The sequence below is a fragment of the Camarhynchus parvulus genome, chromosome 4, assembly GCF_901933205.1.
Source record: "Camarhynchus parvulus chromosome 4, STF_HiC, whole genome shotgun sequence".
Lineage (NCBI taxonomy): Eukaryota > Metazoa > Chordata > Aves > Passeriformes > Thraupidae > Camarhynchus > Camarhynchus parvulus.
The window spans coordinates 27907901-27924159 of NC_044574.1; the positions used below are offsets into that span (position 1 = coordinate 27907901).

Here is a 16259-nt window from a genome sequence, read left to right on the forward strand (position 1 = left end):
AGACACAGTCTGTGGGGATTTGACCAGCTTGCTTAGAACTGGAGGATTCAAGTATCCTCATGTATTTGTAAGGCCTATTTAAACTTGCAGGATCACTGTACTTTTTTAAACTTACTTTAGTAAAGAGCTCCCATCAGGTGTCTAAATGTCATAGAACAAGAAAAAGCTTAGAGAAAGTGAAAACAGTGAAAACAGTATTGAACAGCATTTGAAAACAGAGGTGGAAATGAGAGCTGTTGATGTAGTAGGTCATTACAGAATGGGTGATGCTGTAGATGATATTTTTTGGATATTTTACAAGGAAAACCAGTGTCTGTGTGGTATCCCCCATCTCCCACCTGAGCAGTACCACACTGCACCCTGTAACAGCACAGCACCTGGGGGATTACTGGGAAGAACTGAAGCTGAGCAGCAGGCCTTGCAGTTCATCTAATGCTTCCAATTGCACAAAGAGGACAATCATAAATATTAAAAAGTCTTATTAGGTTCCTATAATTTCAGTGTAAAGCATTGATATTGCTAAAAGAAGACGATGAGGAGTAGGGCTACATTTATTTTAGCATTTGATTTTATTTTGTGCATGGTGGAAATGCTGTGTTTGCCCCCTTGTCCTTTCTTTTTCCCCTCTCAGGTTTCACTTTGAAGGGGATGAAAGCAATCTTTATAAAGAGACATGCTGTATTCTGCATTAGTGAGGCGTTTTAAGAATGAAAAGCTTCTCTACCTTTTGTGGGATCCCACTTGACAGGGATTTTTTCTTTAGCTGTTTCATAAGTAATCCATTTAGTAACTTTGGAATTTTGGTGGGTTTTTTTTCCCCTAAGTCACTTTGGTATTTCTTTCCAAGAAAAACAACTGTGTAGGTAGATGATTTCAAATATCTTTCAGGCACTTTATTTTTTAAATGCAGGATCAGAACTGTAGCTGTCTATTTGGTTGTTTCTTAAAATGTGGTGGGGCTGATAATCACTGCTATGAGCTCTGTATAAAAAACTTTATAAAGCAAGAGTCAAAAGATACAAGTAGCATTATCCAGAGGAGAAGAATGTTTGTGGCTAAGGTGGTTGCCTCATCAAGGTTCGATTACTCCATTTTGCATTGATGTTGAGGTGGACTTGAGGCAGAAGTCCAAGTGGTGTTGGCCTCAGCAATCCTTAAGTCCTCCCTCTCCTCAAGGGAGAGGATGGTTAGTATGGCACAGCCCCGCGCTGCTGGTTGGTGATACAGCCCTGTCAGGAGGTTATGCTGGAACTGTTCCAGCACTTGAAGCAGCTTAAGAGCAGAAATTGAAGACCCAGAATAAGTTCTGGGTCTTCAAGCTTCGTTTAACTGTATACTCATTTTTCAGGCTCTTAAATGACCAACAGCAGAAGTCTGTTGAAGATTTACAGCACAGATTGTCCCTCAAAAAGGATGAACTACTGGCAGCTCAAGATGAAATTATAAAACTGAAAGAGATAATAGGTAATCTATAACTATTGTTGTGCTTATTTCCTGCTTTTAAAATAGAAAACACTTACTCTTTTGTTTTTAGATAGGTTAAACCAGAGGAGCACTTCACAGGAAGAAGCAGTCAGTGTGCTGAGAAGTACCATTAGTGTTTTGGACAAAGAAAAGGACAGTCTTCAAGAAACCGTAGATGAAAAAACAGAAAGAATTGCATGCTTAGATGACAACTTAGCGAACAGGGTATGTCCAGTAAAAGTGCTACTTTGCATTCCCCCTGGGGATTTTTAAAGCAGTTATGTTTTAGGGAGATGTTTTGCCTTGATGACAAAGTCTGTGCAGAGCACATAAACACTGTGCTTGGACCCAGTGCAGAGTCATTTGCCAACTCAATAGAACTTTAATTATGAATGTTACTGTATTCCCTAAATACTCCAAGAAAATAAAGAAGTATTTGTTTGCATTTTGCACATGGAGGTATTTATTACGATATAAAGTACTAGCCTGAGATGACAAAATCTATAGCTGACTTCCATCTGTTTCAATGACAAAACAGTCCTTTCTCAGTAAAGAAAAGAAACTTGAAAATTACTTACTGATGAAGAACTAAAATAAAGGTTTACATTAAAAGTTATTTAATGAAGTGTCCTCTTATGTTGCAGCATAATAATACCTAATAAAACTTTTAATTTTTTTTCATAGGAAAAAACAATCGCTCATTTACGTTTAACTCTCTCTGAGCTGGAGTCCTCAACAGAGTAAGTAAAGAGTAGGATGCCTTCTTTGGAGGTTTTGTTTTATGTAGTAGTTTCAAAGTGAAAGTAGATGGCTATTTTAGTTATTTTGATGATATTAAGTTAATTCCATTAAGTCAAGTAGAGGAGTGTACTGTGTTGATAAAGATGTACTCAACTTTGGAAGGCACTTCCTCTGCAATTGTATTGCAGGCTGCCAAGAAACTGTTACAGTGGTCATTAACAATTGCTTGTCTGTATAAATTTCCCTAAACTGGTAAGGTTTCCTAACTCTTGGTCAAGAAGTAGTTTTCTAGCATTCCACTAGGTATTACATTGACCTGGGTAAGATTCAGAGCTGAATTCTTAATGATTAGCAATCTAATTCTTCTAGCTTAAGATACCAGTACAGTCTTAGTTAAAATGTATTTATGTAGTTTTTAGCTGGGCTTCCTGTGATCTTTCATTCTTTCCTCTTTTTAAGCGTGACTTTTTAAACTATAGCGTCTTAAAAGCAGAAGTTTAAACACCAATATTTACATATTTGAAGACCAGTATAACTGAATATTTGCTACATTGATGCATGAACTATATGTGACAAAAAAAAAGATGCAAAAGTTCACTTAAGTTTACGGATATTTATACTTCTAATTTTTTTTAGTCTTTTCATTGCTGTTGATAATTGTCCTTCAAGTATAAATTACTTGTTTTCTTCCTTTATGGCTTATAAAATACGCAATTACCATAATCACTACCAAACACAGATAAACATAGGTATCTGTAATTGCTCTTTGTCTAATAAGTTATATCTTACCAAATGCATGTTCAAAACTGAAGATCAAATCCATCTTATTTCTGCATATTGACATTTTCCATACTTAGTTTACATTATATTTAGACTCAGTTTGTCATTATTCAGAGAGCAAGGATTTTATCTGATTATTTTCAGCAGTATGTGGTATAGTAGAAGAAGGGACAGCTTTAATAATGTTTTCACTTGATAGCCAGATGCAGGACAGGCTGAGCAACAGAGACCGTGAGATAGCCAGCTTGCATCGCCAGCTTGACACATCCCAGCTAGAGCTTGCAGAAATGGGAAGAGTGAAGGAAATGGCTCTGAAGGAAAACAGGCGACTGCAAGATGACCTGGCTACAATGGCCAGAGAAAACCAGGTATGAAGACAGTATGTGATACTGATGTACTAAATCATTTATTGCTTGCTTGCATCAAAACTGCTACATCCTCACTTTTGATTGAGGTGTTTAATTTTGGTATTTCTTGAGCCCTGGGGTATTGAAAATCACTGGGCAGAAATTGTAAAAGCAATACTTGAGATACTTAAGTGTAGTCAATGTAGTGAGAGAGAAATGGGCAAGCTTTCAGTTTGGTAACCCTTCCTCAGATTAAAAAAGAAATCTAAATAAAATAAATCTGGAACTTTATTGTTTATAATATAATAAAATTATGTGAATTGGTTATATCACTTGGCAATCAGTATTTAATTAATAAAGATTGGGTTTTATTACCTGCAAAAGTGATTATTGAGAGAGAGAAAGAAACTCCAAAAGCAGACATCAGATTATCAGGTGAAAGTGAGAGGGAGAGGTAGGGGATTGGTAGCACATCTGAATTTGTTCTGGTGCAGTGATTCATTAATTTCATCCATCTAGTTTCCATGAAGCATTGGATTTATTGAGTCAGGTATGCCATATTTTGGATTAGGGTGTTTTGGAGATCAGGGTGTTGGAGGAATAATGAGTTGGTTTTGTGCAGCAGCTTGTTACTGCTGACTAAAAGCCTCCCAAGTCCAGCTGCATGACACGGACAATATATAACCAAAATGTTCAGTGTTTTATAGGGTAAGTAACATCTTTTATTGGGCTGAGCATTGAAAAGTCTGTGTAGAGGGTATGTGAGAGTTATCTTAAGTGTGAACCTGGAATTTTGTTGCAACTCATTACATACAACTTGTATAGTAAATACAACTATTGCAGTGAGATTCAAATAAGAATTTAAAATTTTAAAATTTTCATGCTGAGATACAAATGTTTGTTTGAATTCACTGTAAGTGCCAACGCTAAAAACAATCAGGACGTTGTTAATGAAACCATTTATTTCAATCCCCCTCAGTCACCCCAGCTGAGTCTGATGCCACAAAGTATAATATAGCAACATGTTTCAAGGAAGCGATGTAGGACCTTGAACAGTTCTTGTGAAACCTATAGGGCAATATATAAATATGGGGATGTATTATTGAAATTAGACCTACTCTTTACAGGTGCCTAATAAGATGAAATATTGAATATTATCATAACGTGATGATGAAAGTTTTCCCAGTGTTTGGGAAGGCTACCACAGAGACAGGCAGACTGTTTTTAGTAAATGTTAAATAAGCCATACAGTAAAAAGGCTAATGAATAGTAATATACCACAAAAAGAAGGGGAAGAAATATAAGGCAGCATCCTTTATTTCCCCACATTTGATCATTGAGATAGAAAAAGATACTTGCAGTTTTGGCTCTCTGGGCTAGAGGACTCAGAAGAAGAAGATAGCTGAAGCTGAGAGGGACAGAATTAGCAGTTCAAATATGTCAAATAAATTCCATGGTGCATTTTTGATGTTTAAATATGATCTTAGTAGTGCATTTAGTTATTTTGTCTTGCAATTCTACTTTAAAATAAATGTTATTTTGTTAGAAAGTTGGCTTTCTATTGATCTAAAACTTTCCTTTACTCAGGGATACTGAATCTTAAAGCTATAAAAATTCCAGCTCCCAAACATCATGTCAAATTTTCCAAAGACCAGTAGGGTGTGTCATCAGGGAAGCTGCATGTTTTGTGAACTGGTGGGATAGTCATTGTTTATTGTGATTATTCTTGCCTGGAAACTCTTTGGTGTATCTAAGGTAACAGGAGATATTTCTGAACCCCACAAATTCCAAAGAGCTTTGTAAGTAGAATAGAAAAAAATCTAGGGCATATGCAATTACTTTGATTTAATCTGATAGAGTATTATATAGTATTTAATTTACTGCAAAGCACAATTTTGCCTTTATGCAATCTCTCTAGGCTATCAGTACTGAGCTTGAAGATGCAATACGTGAAAAAGAAGAAATGAAAACCAGGGTTCATAGTTATATAACTGAAGTCTCCAAATTTGAGAACTTGATAGCTTCAAAGGTAAAAATATAATCTGTAGACAGTTGTTACTGCATTCATTAAAACAAAGTAAGAATTGCATGGTTTGGGTGCTGTTCTCTCTGCCTGTCCCATTTCCTTCTTCTGTTTTTCCGTATTTTCTCTGCAGTAGCTTTCTCTGCAGTGTTTAAAGCTGCTAGTGGGGGATTCATATAGCACATTGTTAGATCTGAAGCACTAATTAATTCTAGCACATCACAATTTCATGGATCATGTTTCAGTTGGCCATAATGCTGGAGATTCAAACATGTCGTGTTTGAATGTTATTTTGCTTTTTGGGTTTTGACCAGGCAACCAGTAAAATAATGGGTACTGTTTCATGATTGTGGGCAGCAAGCAGCTTATACAATGATTTTAATTATTTTGCCCTTTTGGAAAAGAAAAAAATTTATCTGTTCTGCATAAAATTGTAAAAATAGTACTGTTAAAATAGTGCTCTGGTTAAATGTCCTTTATCCTGATACTTGGATTCAAAAGCATGATATAAATGAGTTAAAACTTAAGACCATTAAAACAAATAGGATTTGGGTCAAGACAGCATGAACTGGCAGATTTATTATGTGACTTTGAATTGGGAAGAATTAAGTTTTGATCTGATTTCAACTTGCATGTCTAGATGAATGTATGTAAATTCAACCACTCTTTACAAGCAGAAACTGAAGCATGGATGAAAAGTTAAGGTAATTAGTAGGTTAGCTTAGAACTGTCAATCTAAAATACTTGAAGTTTATTTTTTAAGAATTTTACAATATATCATGTGTTCAAACTACTTCAGCTACAGACATGGCTACATCTTTGGCAAATGATAATCCAGTTATTCAAGTTGGATACCAGGAAGCTATAGAATACACAGCCAGAAACCAATTATGAGTGCTTGATTTCAGGGATTTTTCTAGTGTTATATCTGGGTAATGCCTGTGGAGACAAGGATTTGCTCATCTGCACAGTGTTCACTTGCTAAGTCTCAAGTTGCTATTTCCTAATGCTCCACCTGATCCTGTCTGCACTTCCCAAGTTCTGCAGGATACACAGAAGGAATTTCAGAAACAGTTGCCTTTCTCATTAGATTTATACTGACTTATACTACCAATGTCCATATCCCACTGCACATTACGTGAGCAGGGAATGGAGGTAAATAAGAAAAAATTATCCCTGCCTTATAATCCACACTTGGCCAAAGTAAAATTCACAAGCAACATTTGTTCTATCACTGCACAAATGGTAAGCCCCAAAGCTTGCATTTCAGTACCTCTGTGATAGACTTCTTAGGTGTATATGCTCTAGTAGATTACCACTGTATCAGGCACTGCTGTAATACAAATATTTATAAGAGTAAAGTAACTAAAGGAGCTGAAAATGGAATTTCTTGGAAAGGGCAGCACGCAGTGTATCTCAGTAATGTGATCCTTGACAATGCAGAGAGAGATCCAAAATAATCCCTCTCCTTGGGAGCCTTAAAACTCATTAGCAGCTCCTAAGTGTAATTCCATTTTAATAAAACTTAATGCCGTAACTGTATTTATTTGTTATTTGGACTTAGAAAAGGGATGATGGATTTTAATAGTTGCCGGATAGTGGGATTAAGAAAATTAAGGAAGTTCTGCTTTCTGGGGAAAAAAAAATAGGTGTTGTAAGGAATAGGCATGAAATGGGATCAGACAACTTGAGAGTATGTTGATCATTGCAGAGAGCTTTACTGTTTCATTAGGAGAAAGAAAACCAAGAATTGTTAGAGAAGTTCCGGATGCTCCATACCCAAGCTGAAGGCTGGGAAATGAAGGCTCACCAAGCTGAAGGAGAAAGCAGCTCCATACGACTGGAACTCCTTTCAGTAGATACAGATCGGAGACATCTTCGAGAGAGAGTAGAGTTTCTGGAAAAAGAGATTCAAGGGGTAATAACGTGTGCAATGAAATTCCACCTAGGAGAGTGGGATACATCCAAGTGCTTTTTAATAAAGTCAATGTATGATTTTTAATCTTAATGGAAAATAATTTCTATATGTGAAATGTTTCAAATATGAACGCTGGAGTTTTTGGAACAGTAACTGATTAGTTACTGTTTAGATGTGCTTTTGCTTTGCTTCACCCCTGCTTGCCCAAAATTAGAATCATGGCATATATTTTCATAGTTTTAGATCTCTTCTGTTGGGTTATCACTGTTACTATGACATTGTAAGAAACTTTTCTTTAGTTGCTTCAGAACATTTGCATATAGCTTTATGAGTATTTTGCAAGCTTAGTTCTTATGTTTCTCTGAAACTTTGAATGAAGTATTTGAAGCATTGGTGGCTGGAGTCAAGATAAAAATCTGGTAGACATCCAAATTCAGAATCAGAATTCCATAATACTGAATCCTAGACCACTATCATAGAACATAATGAGGTTTATATTTTAGAAGACGTAAGAGAAGTTCTAAAGAAGTTCTAGAGCATAATTGTGGTGGATTGACTACATTTTGTTCCATACTCATAATTAGCCAGAAAGAATCAGAGACTATATTTTAAGCTGAGTTAAAAAATAGGTCATGTGTTTGGGGTTTAAGCTTTTTAATTCTTGTTCCACCCTTTTATATTACTTGTACAATTACTCAAGTTGGTGATTAAAAATTGCAGAGATGATTTATTAGTTGCCTTTAGCTATGTTTTAGGGAGAGGAAAGGAATGTTAATTTTATAGGGAAAATTAACTTTGATGGGAAAATAAAGTGTTAAAAAAACAAGTTATTCAACAGGAAACTCTTAAATTTAACACTGAAAATGTATCCATATTTGGTTTTGTTTAGCATATTGTTGCACATCAAGTATATGAATCTCAGATCTCCTCCATAACCAAAAATATGTCCAGATTGGAAGAGGATCTTAAACGTGAAAATCAGGATAAGGCTTCTGTGTTGGCAGACCTCACTTCTGTGAGAGAACTCTGTGTGAAACTTGAGGCTAGCAAAGAACTTTTAGCTCGACAGCTGACGTCCAAAAGCATGGATTATGAAAGGGTAAGCAGCCAAGGCAAATTTAATTTGCTGTAACAAAGTGACTTCCTTTGCTTTTAATAGGTTTTGGAGAAAATAATTGCTTCTTAGAGCAAGGTAAGTTAATTTACATCATTAGTTTTGTGGTTTTATGTAAATAATAAATTTTACAATATACAGATTTGTAGCTGTGGGTTTTGTATAAAAAGAGGGAGCTTCTTTGATTCATTATCACTGCAAAATGTTGCAGGTGTAGTTTTAAGTTGTACCACAGACAGATTATATATATATTTCCTTTTGGGTTTTTAATTTTCTCAAACTTTACATAAAGCAAATAGTGCACTTCTTATTTAAATAGTAAAGACCCTACCCTAATGGCTTCTTTTCAATTAAGAAATTTAGATACATCTGGAATTCATTGAATATTTTGAAATAGTTTAAAAAATTCTAAATATTCATATTTTCTGAGCCTTTTTCTTTACAGCTGATTTTGTCTTCATTTAGTGGCTTGGTCAGCCTTTCTGTGACTGTAATATTCAAGACCTTGAGCACAGTAAAATTTATTTATATTCGCAGAACTGAAGGGAAAACAAGTATTCCTACATTTTCAGCAAAAGCTAAGAGGCTAATTGTGGGCTGACCTAGTCAAATAGAATGAAGTATAGTAAATACTATTTTTGTACTTGTGTAAAGTTCTACTGTTTAAAGCCAGTTCATGTTCGAGGTACTTACCTAAACATTTCCAGCACTCAATAATGGAGCTCCCAGTAAAACATTTGACAGATGTACAGCTTGAATAGTTTTAAATTAAGTATAGTTTAAAATAATTGTAGCCTTTACATTATTTTGTGAGCTCAGTTTCCTATTCTTTTTTATGAAACTTCCAGTCGTTTCAGTTTTTCTAACAACTCTTCACAAAATAAAATTCTCTGTGTTTGTAAATTAGTGTATTAATAACATATAAAATTTGTGCCTTAGGTTCTAGGAGAATTAGAAGATACAAAATCAGAAGGAGAGTTGCTGAAAAAGCAGCTATCCAGTGAGAGACTTACAGTTCAGAATCTTGAAACATTATTGGCTACTAGTAGAGACAAAGAATTTCAGAATCAATTAACATCCCAAGACAAAGATACCGAAATTCAGTTACTGAAAGACAAGCTAACCCTGGCTGAGAGCAAACTGTAAGTTTTAACAAATGTGTGTGTGTTATGTGGTTTGCAAAAGCATATTTCCATATGACAATACTTATTCACAAAATCTGGGTGTTTAGTATGGCTGAGCAAATTTTTGCAGGAATATATTTTGGCCTTCATGGCATCATTTACTTAAAGTTTCTTTACAGGTCTTTCATATTGCTTTCAATTAATCAGCACTTTGGTGGACATCAGTTTAGTGCGAGCAGTAAACTTGAACACGAATTCCAAAGGAAACATCCTCTACAAAAGATTTCAACATGTGTTTACTGCTCACCAAAAAACCCCAAGTATATTAAATTCATGGTAAATGTGAATTGCTTATCTACTGAAGATGCCTGTTGTCCTTGCATAATGATACATGCATTTTCACTTACATAATAAATAGTGAAGTCATAGTGCTTTAAAAAAAGCAAAAGTACTTTTGCTGCTGTTGATATTAACTGTTGTGGAAAAAGTCCCGTGTCACTTATTATTCCTCTGAAATACTAACAGAGCTAAACCTGACACCTCCACTAAATGTGGCCAGCAACAACTTCTGCTGTGGATCTGCCTAAAGAAGCAATAACTGTTAGCAACTCTTGTATATAAGAAAGACTGATGTGTTTGGAGCAATGAAGTTAAGAGAGGAGGTACTTTGTGTGTATGAAATTCTCCTAAGGATACGTCAGCAGGAACTAGTGGTAGATCTGCATTAAATAGCAAGAAGGAGGAGTAGCAGCCGAGTGCAGATGGTGGTGAAGAGTAAAGTCAAAGCAGAATTTCAGATGTAGAAATCCACGCGTTTACTAAACACTAATGTAGGGAGAGAAAGGAAATGTGGAAGTTAATGGAACAGGTAATACTCCTCATGAGATATAGAATATAGCTCACTTAAACTGTCTGGAACTTGGTGACACAGATGTGCAAGAAATACGAGTTTGGATGCTACAACTTGTGATAGCTTATGATGGTCCACCTCAAGTAGCAATGTTCTCATAATCTGGAGATTATGACATTATTATTGCCCCTATGCAACTAATTGCTTCATGTTTTAGTATTGTTGATTTTTGTTTACTTGGGGAAAAAATGTTAATTGCATACAACAAACATAAGTTAATAGAATGCCTTGATTACAAAGTTCAATGTGAAAGTTAGAAAAAACAAAATCCCAAAAAACAAAAAGAAATCAAAAGGAAAGAAGGAGTTTTTAAATTAAATTGAATTTTTAAAATTAAATTGAATTCAGTTGCTTTGTGTACAAACATTATAAAGCTGTTTAACTATGTACATATGTACATAGTAATTTTTTCACTATTTTTTCTTTTGCACACATTGTAGGGTTGTTTTTTTTAATAAATGTTAATACTTGCAGTGTTGATAGGATGAGATATTTGCAGGAAGACGGAAAATGTTCTCTTGGTGGAAGAGTGGCCATTCTTTTGAATTCTTTTCCACTTTTTATCTCAAAGGTTCTGCATGTTACTAGGCAAGTGTTCAGGTGTGAGAACTAGTTGTATATATCTTATTTTCTGCTATTTGGTTTGTGGTAGTTGTAGTCCAAAGAGCAGGAAATTTAAATGCTCACAGCTGGGACTGACATATGTGACAATTGTGTTTGTGTCTTGCAAAACACAGAAATTCATTTGACTAGGCAGAATTTCAGCTCTGACAAAAATCATGTGCCAATATTTTTGAACATTATTGAAAGTTTTAGCTTTATAGTACCTGTTCCTCTGCTTTATTTAGAAAATGGCACTGCTACAGCCTCTGACTTCAGAAGGATTCTCAGAATTAAGTTTAACTTGTGAAGTTCTCCAGTGCTGAAATTATGAGTTGTGTAAGGAATAAGTAGTTGTTACTTTGAGTACTGCTTGGGTGATAGTACAGTAAATGAGGTCTTGAGGCTCTAGAGTGATTAAAGAATTAAATAAACAGAGAATATGGAATAGCTAAACTACTTGAGAGCTATAGGTATCTACTGTGAAAGAGACAGATGTCCTCTGAAAATTGTGTATCATCATGTAAACTTAAATGATGATTACTGTGCATAAAGGGTTTCAAAATATTTCTAAATTTTGGAGTGATTTACTTAATGCTCTTAATTTTGTTTAAATGTCATTGACATGGAATGACCTCAGAACTCACAAACTGTTTGCTTTCTTTCTTTATTTTACAATCATGTTATTGGGCCCTGAATTCTTACCTCCATCCTGAAAGCATATGCCTGTCTTTGAAGGACATATAAACTATCATCAAGATGTCTTGTCTTCTCCATCTGTTCTCGACATACTGGATCAAGATACCACTCTAGGAATTTTACTGATGAATAGGGAACATGGGAAAAAATATTCTGCAGTTTTATTTGGAACAAATCTCTTGAGTAGTTTTCGTCTTCCTGGAGTCAAAGACCAGTGGGTACCAGACAGGAAGTCTGTGACTGAGCTGGGAGTGGAATTCACTTTTCAGAACTCCAGTCCAGTGCTTTAGCAATAAACTAGTACAACTTTGCTTCTCCAGAAGAGACTTTTGAGCGCTCCACCTCAGAGTGGCTTTGAAGACTGTGGAATGACATAGCTGTCCAGATTCTTGCTTAGACAACTTATTTTACATGCAACAATTTATTTTTCTTCATTTATAATGTAATTGATGGGATTTTGCAACCAAGCATTGAATAAGTCAAGCTGATGATTTACTGAGAAGTGTATTAATCATGTTTCTGAAGATTTTCAAGGCTCCTTTTAATTTTATTCTTGCACTTGAAACAGTTGGGGGAAAATACCAAGGGTATAGTTAACAAGCTTTCAGACTCTGGGTTTTGGTGGTCTGGTATTTGATTAAATACAATTTTTACTTAGATTTGGTTCAGTTGTGTTCATGGCTAACCAGATAGTTCCAGCCTACTTGATAAAATTTTTACTGAAGCCATTGTCTGTTAAGTTTGTAATTTTCTGTGGATATTTACTGGCTTTTTTTTCCTTTTTTACACAATCTCAAATTGCAACAAAAACCAGTAAAGCAGTAAACTAACTATTTAATTGTTTTGTCTATTTTTATCAAACATGTTTGCGTTTACCTTTGTCTGAAAAAAAGTGTCATGTAGTCAGGATGTAGTGACAGGCTTGCCAGCTTCTTGCTTCATTCTCACCTCAGGTTCTTCCAGAAACATTCTGTTGCGTTCATTTGGTTCTTGCTGCTTCTAATTTGTCTTTGATTTAGTCTGTGAAACAACGTGTTCGGTATCTGCTTTTGTTTTATCTTTCTCTAACTTCTCTAAGATCCTAGCTGTCATTGTTGAAAGAAAACTTTGTTGCTTCTCATGGTTTTTTTTTAGAAGCAGCAATAATAGAGAGGTTTCCATGCTTCGAAGTAAAGTTGCACAGATGCAGACTGACACTGATGTTTTAAGAAGGAAACTGACAACTGAGCGGTTTGAACGGTAAGATGCCAGTTTTTCAGTGAGTTGACACTCCCTCCTTATTTCTTCTTTCTCACTTTTAAAACTGTTGCTTTTTTGAATAGTGAGGAATTTTTATGGAAAACTCTGTTCCTCTTGTCATACAAAATTTAATATTTTCATCTTGAATACTGCTTAAAGAAAAAATCTTATACAGTTTCTGAATTTCTTGGTAAGATTTGTGAGTTTACCACTGCTTCTAAAAATAAAAAAAATTTTAAAAATGCCTTCTCCTGGAAATAAAAAAAATCCCTTCTCAAGAATTAGAGTGGAGGGGCCTTATGAGAAAGGGAGGCTTTTTGCAAGGCTGTGTGTTGTTCCCTTACCGTGGTGCAGTGGTGGGTGCTGTCTAGCTGAGGGCTGTGTGTTGCAGGGAGCGGGCGATCCAGGAGATGCGCCGGCACGGGCTGAGCACGTCCTCGCTGCGCGCCTCGCCCCCGCTCAGCTCCACGCTCAGGTCTCCCGCGCACTCCCCAGAGCGCAGCGCTGCCAGGACAGCTGAGCAGGCAGCAGCTGAAAAGTAAGTGATTCGAGTTTAGCCAGTCTTTTCTGTTTGAGAGTCAGGTGTAAACTGTTTCTAAATAATACCTTTGTGATTGTATGAAATTGTTACACGCTTCAGATGTTTCTAAGTTCTGCTTTTGCTGTCTCTCCTACTATAAAATATTGATTGCAACCAATAAATGCAAAGTGCTCTCCAAAGACCATATAATATTATGGATTCTCCTTCTTCTTTTTCTTAATGGCCTTGCACCACCTGACAGCTTTCAAATATATGTTGCCTGCATATTACTACCATTTATTATATCCAGATATACTTTACCAGTTTATTATTGAAAATAGTTATCTCCAAACAGTGAATGGTTCATATTGAGAGGAATGCCATGAAATTCTCCCCAAGTACAGCAATGAAGGAAAGACACTCCAGAGAAGAGTCCAACTAAAATGCATTTGAACCATAGACTAGATGAAACTATCTCCAAAACAAGTGCATAAAAATAATTAATGTATTTTTTCATTGTTAGTGCTTGAATCTGTGAATGTCTAAGATCGTGATCACTATAGTCCAAAAAAAAGAAATCAAAATCGGCCTCTTACCTGTTCATTTTCACTGTAATGTTTGTTCTTTTAGAGATCATTGTTGGTTTAGATGATGCCAGTTATGTGTTGCAGACCTGATTATTGACTGTATATCCCACCTGTCCTATATTGAATAATGAATTGTAGTGAAAAGGGGAAGGACAGGAAGAGATAAAGAGCGATTGTTGTAGGAAATATGTGTGGTGTGACAGCTCATGAATCTAACTAACAGATTTTAAAGTTTATTTTTGCTGGTAAATACATATGGCTTGTTCTAAGCGTACTTTTGTTAACAAAAACACAGGTTTCTTGAGAACTGAGTTCAGCCTAGCATGAACCCACATTGTCAGCAATTTTTTTCTTCTGTGAATTTTTGTGTAAAGCAAAAATCGGAAACTGTAGCAAATGAGATACTGACAGTGGGGCTGAAACAGCAGGTATGCCTTTTGCTTTACTGGTGAGCCCCTAGGCATACCCTGTTATGTTGCAAAACGACATTTTGATTGAGGTGATGACAGATAATATATTTCTGAGGAGTATCATCAGTAGAGAATTGTCTTTAGTCTTCCTTGCTTTAAGCAATAAAAAAAGTCCAGTTGCTATGCTTGAAGGATACCATGTAGTGCACTATTTTTATCTAATATTTGTATCCCTAGTTTTAACAATGTCAACTCTGTACCACATCTTACCAGAAAATACCCCATTTTCATGTAGTGTGGTTTTTAACAACTGAATTCACAAGCAGTTGTTACGCATATCTTGCCTTTTAAATGTATCAATTACAGTAGAGTGATCTCAGCAGAGCTGTTACCATCTTTCATCCTTCTTCTTTATTCCTTCTTGGGAGCTTACCAGAGTAAAGTGTACTCTGTAATTACTGTTCTGTAGTGTTACAGCTGTCTCTCTCTGACCTGATTTCATCTTCTCAAGAAATTTTCTCTTCCTCCTCATCTCACTATTACTTTTGTAAATTATTTTAGCAATGGTGCAGTGGTGTAGAGTTCTAAGTAATATGCTAATAGTTGATATTTGGGAATAACAGAAGACCATCTGAGGAGACTAAAGCTAATTACTACTTTTTATCCTAATAATAATTATAAAATATAATAGTTACCTTTATTATGACATCTTTTCTTTCTCCACAGTAATGTGACCATCAAGGAATAACCAGTACTTGAGTAGCTGAAGCATTACCTTGTTACAAGGACTTTTTTAATATAAATTATGAATGCTTGTATTTTACCTCTGTTTTCTTCAAATCACTGATTACCTTTGAAACCTCTGAGAACGGGTGAAGTAATCAACTTTGCAAAATTCTGCTTTCCCAACTGGCAGGAGTGACTGACGTTTTCTGGCTGTTTGACAGGTTTTGTATCAAACCTGGCTAAGTTTTCTTACTTTTTCAGAAACATAATAATTAAAAGAAGGAAATGAGTATTGATTTGACAATCTCTTGTTTTCATTTTTCTATTTTATTTGTTTGCTTATCTCATATGATTGGAGAAGTTTATTCATCTTAATGTGTGCTAACATAGAATAACATCCCCAACTGTGTTAAAAATGCTGAGCCAGTGTATGTTTTCTACTCATGATGATTTCTTATGTTTGGGTTTCTAACAAGTGTTTTCTGTTTTCAGGTTTTTCTTAATGGTATTTAAAAGTATCAATTACCTATTTTGTGAATGCATTTTGTTTACAGTACCTTTTCCTAATAAAAATATATATATCAGTTATTCTTTATTACTTTTTCTATCAATCTCCCTTTGTTTAACCTTTGTGTGAAATTGCATTTTAAATATCCCCATATTTAATGAAAAGTGAAGAGAAAAATTTTTAAAGATGTATTGAAATACTTTAAATATTAAAAAATTCTCCAAGTATTTTATATTCAAACTTTTGAATCATAGCTGGAGATGTTTTTCAAATTTTGGTTTTAAAAGTTCAGAGCAACCTGGAATCATTCACACAGTTAAGTTCAAGCTGTTGGAGAGGTGACACAGGACTTTATGTTGTGACATACATATTAGGTAAATGAAGTGAGAACTAATCTTGAAAATATGTGGGGTATTTAGCAGAGGAGCATTTCAAACTTAGGCTTTGAAGTAAGATGCAGTGAGGAACATAGAGTTTTCTGAATAATTACATGCCAGCAGGGTGACATGGTGTGTATTCGTAGGAATTATACAGAACACGAAAAATGGG

The 16259-nt window shown here is 35.2% G+C and overlaps 1 protein-coding gene across 2 annotated transcripts in view; it reads left to right on the forward strand.

Moving 5' to 3' along the window:
- CEP135 (centrosomal protein 135) overlaps positions 1 to 15846 on the forward strand; it is a 35374-nt gene extending 19528 nt beyond the window's left edge. The window contains exons 17-27 of one of the 2 annotated variants that reach the window (XM_030948059.1): positions 1349 to 1464; positions 1535 to 1689; positions 2149 to 2204; positions 3185 to 3353; positions 5251 to 5361; positions 7088 to 7273; positions 8163 to 8372; positions 9327 to 9529; positions 12855 to 12959; positions 13351 to 13497; positions 15203 to 15846. In XM_030948059.1, the coding sequence (XP_030803919.1) occupies positions 1349 to 1464; positions 1535 to 1689; positions 2149 to 2204; positions 3185 to 3353; positions 5251 to 5361; positions 7088 to 7273; positions 8163 to 8372; positions 9327 to 9529; positions 12855 to 12959; positions 13351 to 13497; positions 15203 to 15224 (1480 nt within the window). In that variant the 3' untranslated portion in view covers positions 15225 to 15846. Of the gene's footprint in view, positions 1 to 1348; positions 1465 to 1534; positions 1690 to 2148; positions 2205 to 3184; positions 3354 to 5250; positions 5362 to 7087; positions 7274 to 8162; positions 8373 to 9326; positions 9530 to 11740; positions 12191 to 12854; positions 12960 to 13350; positions 13498 to 15202 lie in introns of those variants that run through there. The other variant, XM_030948060.1, reaches the window with a different exon arrangement.
- The last annotated feature ends 413 nt before the right edge of the window (positions 15847 to 16259 follow it).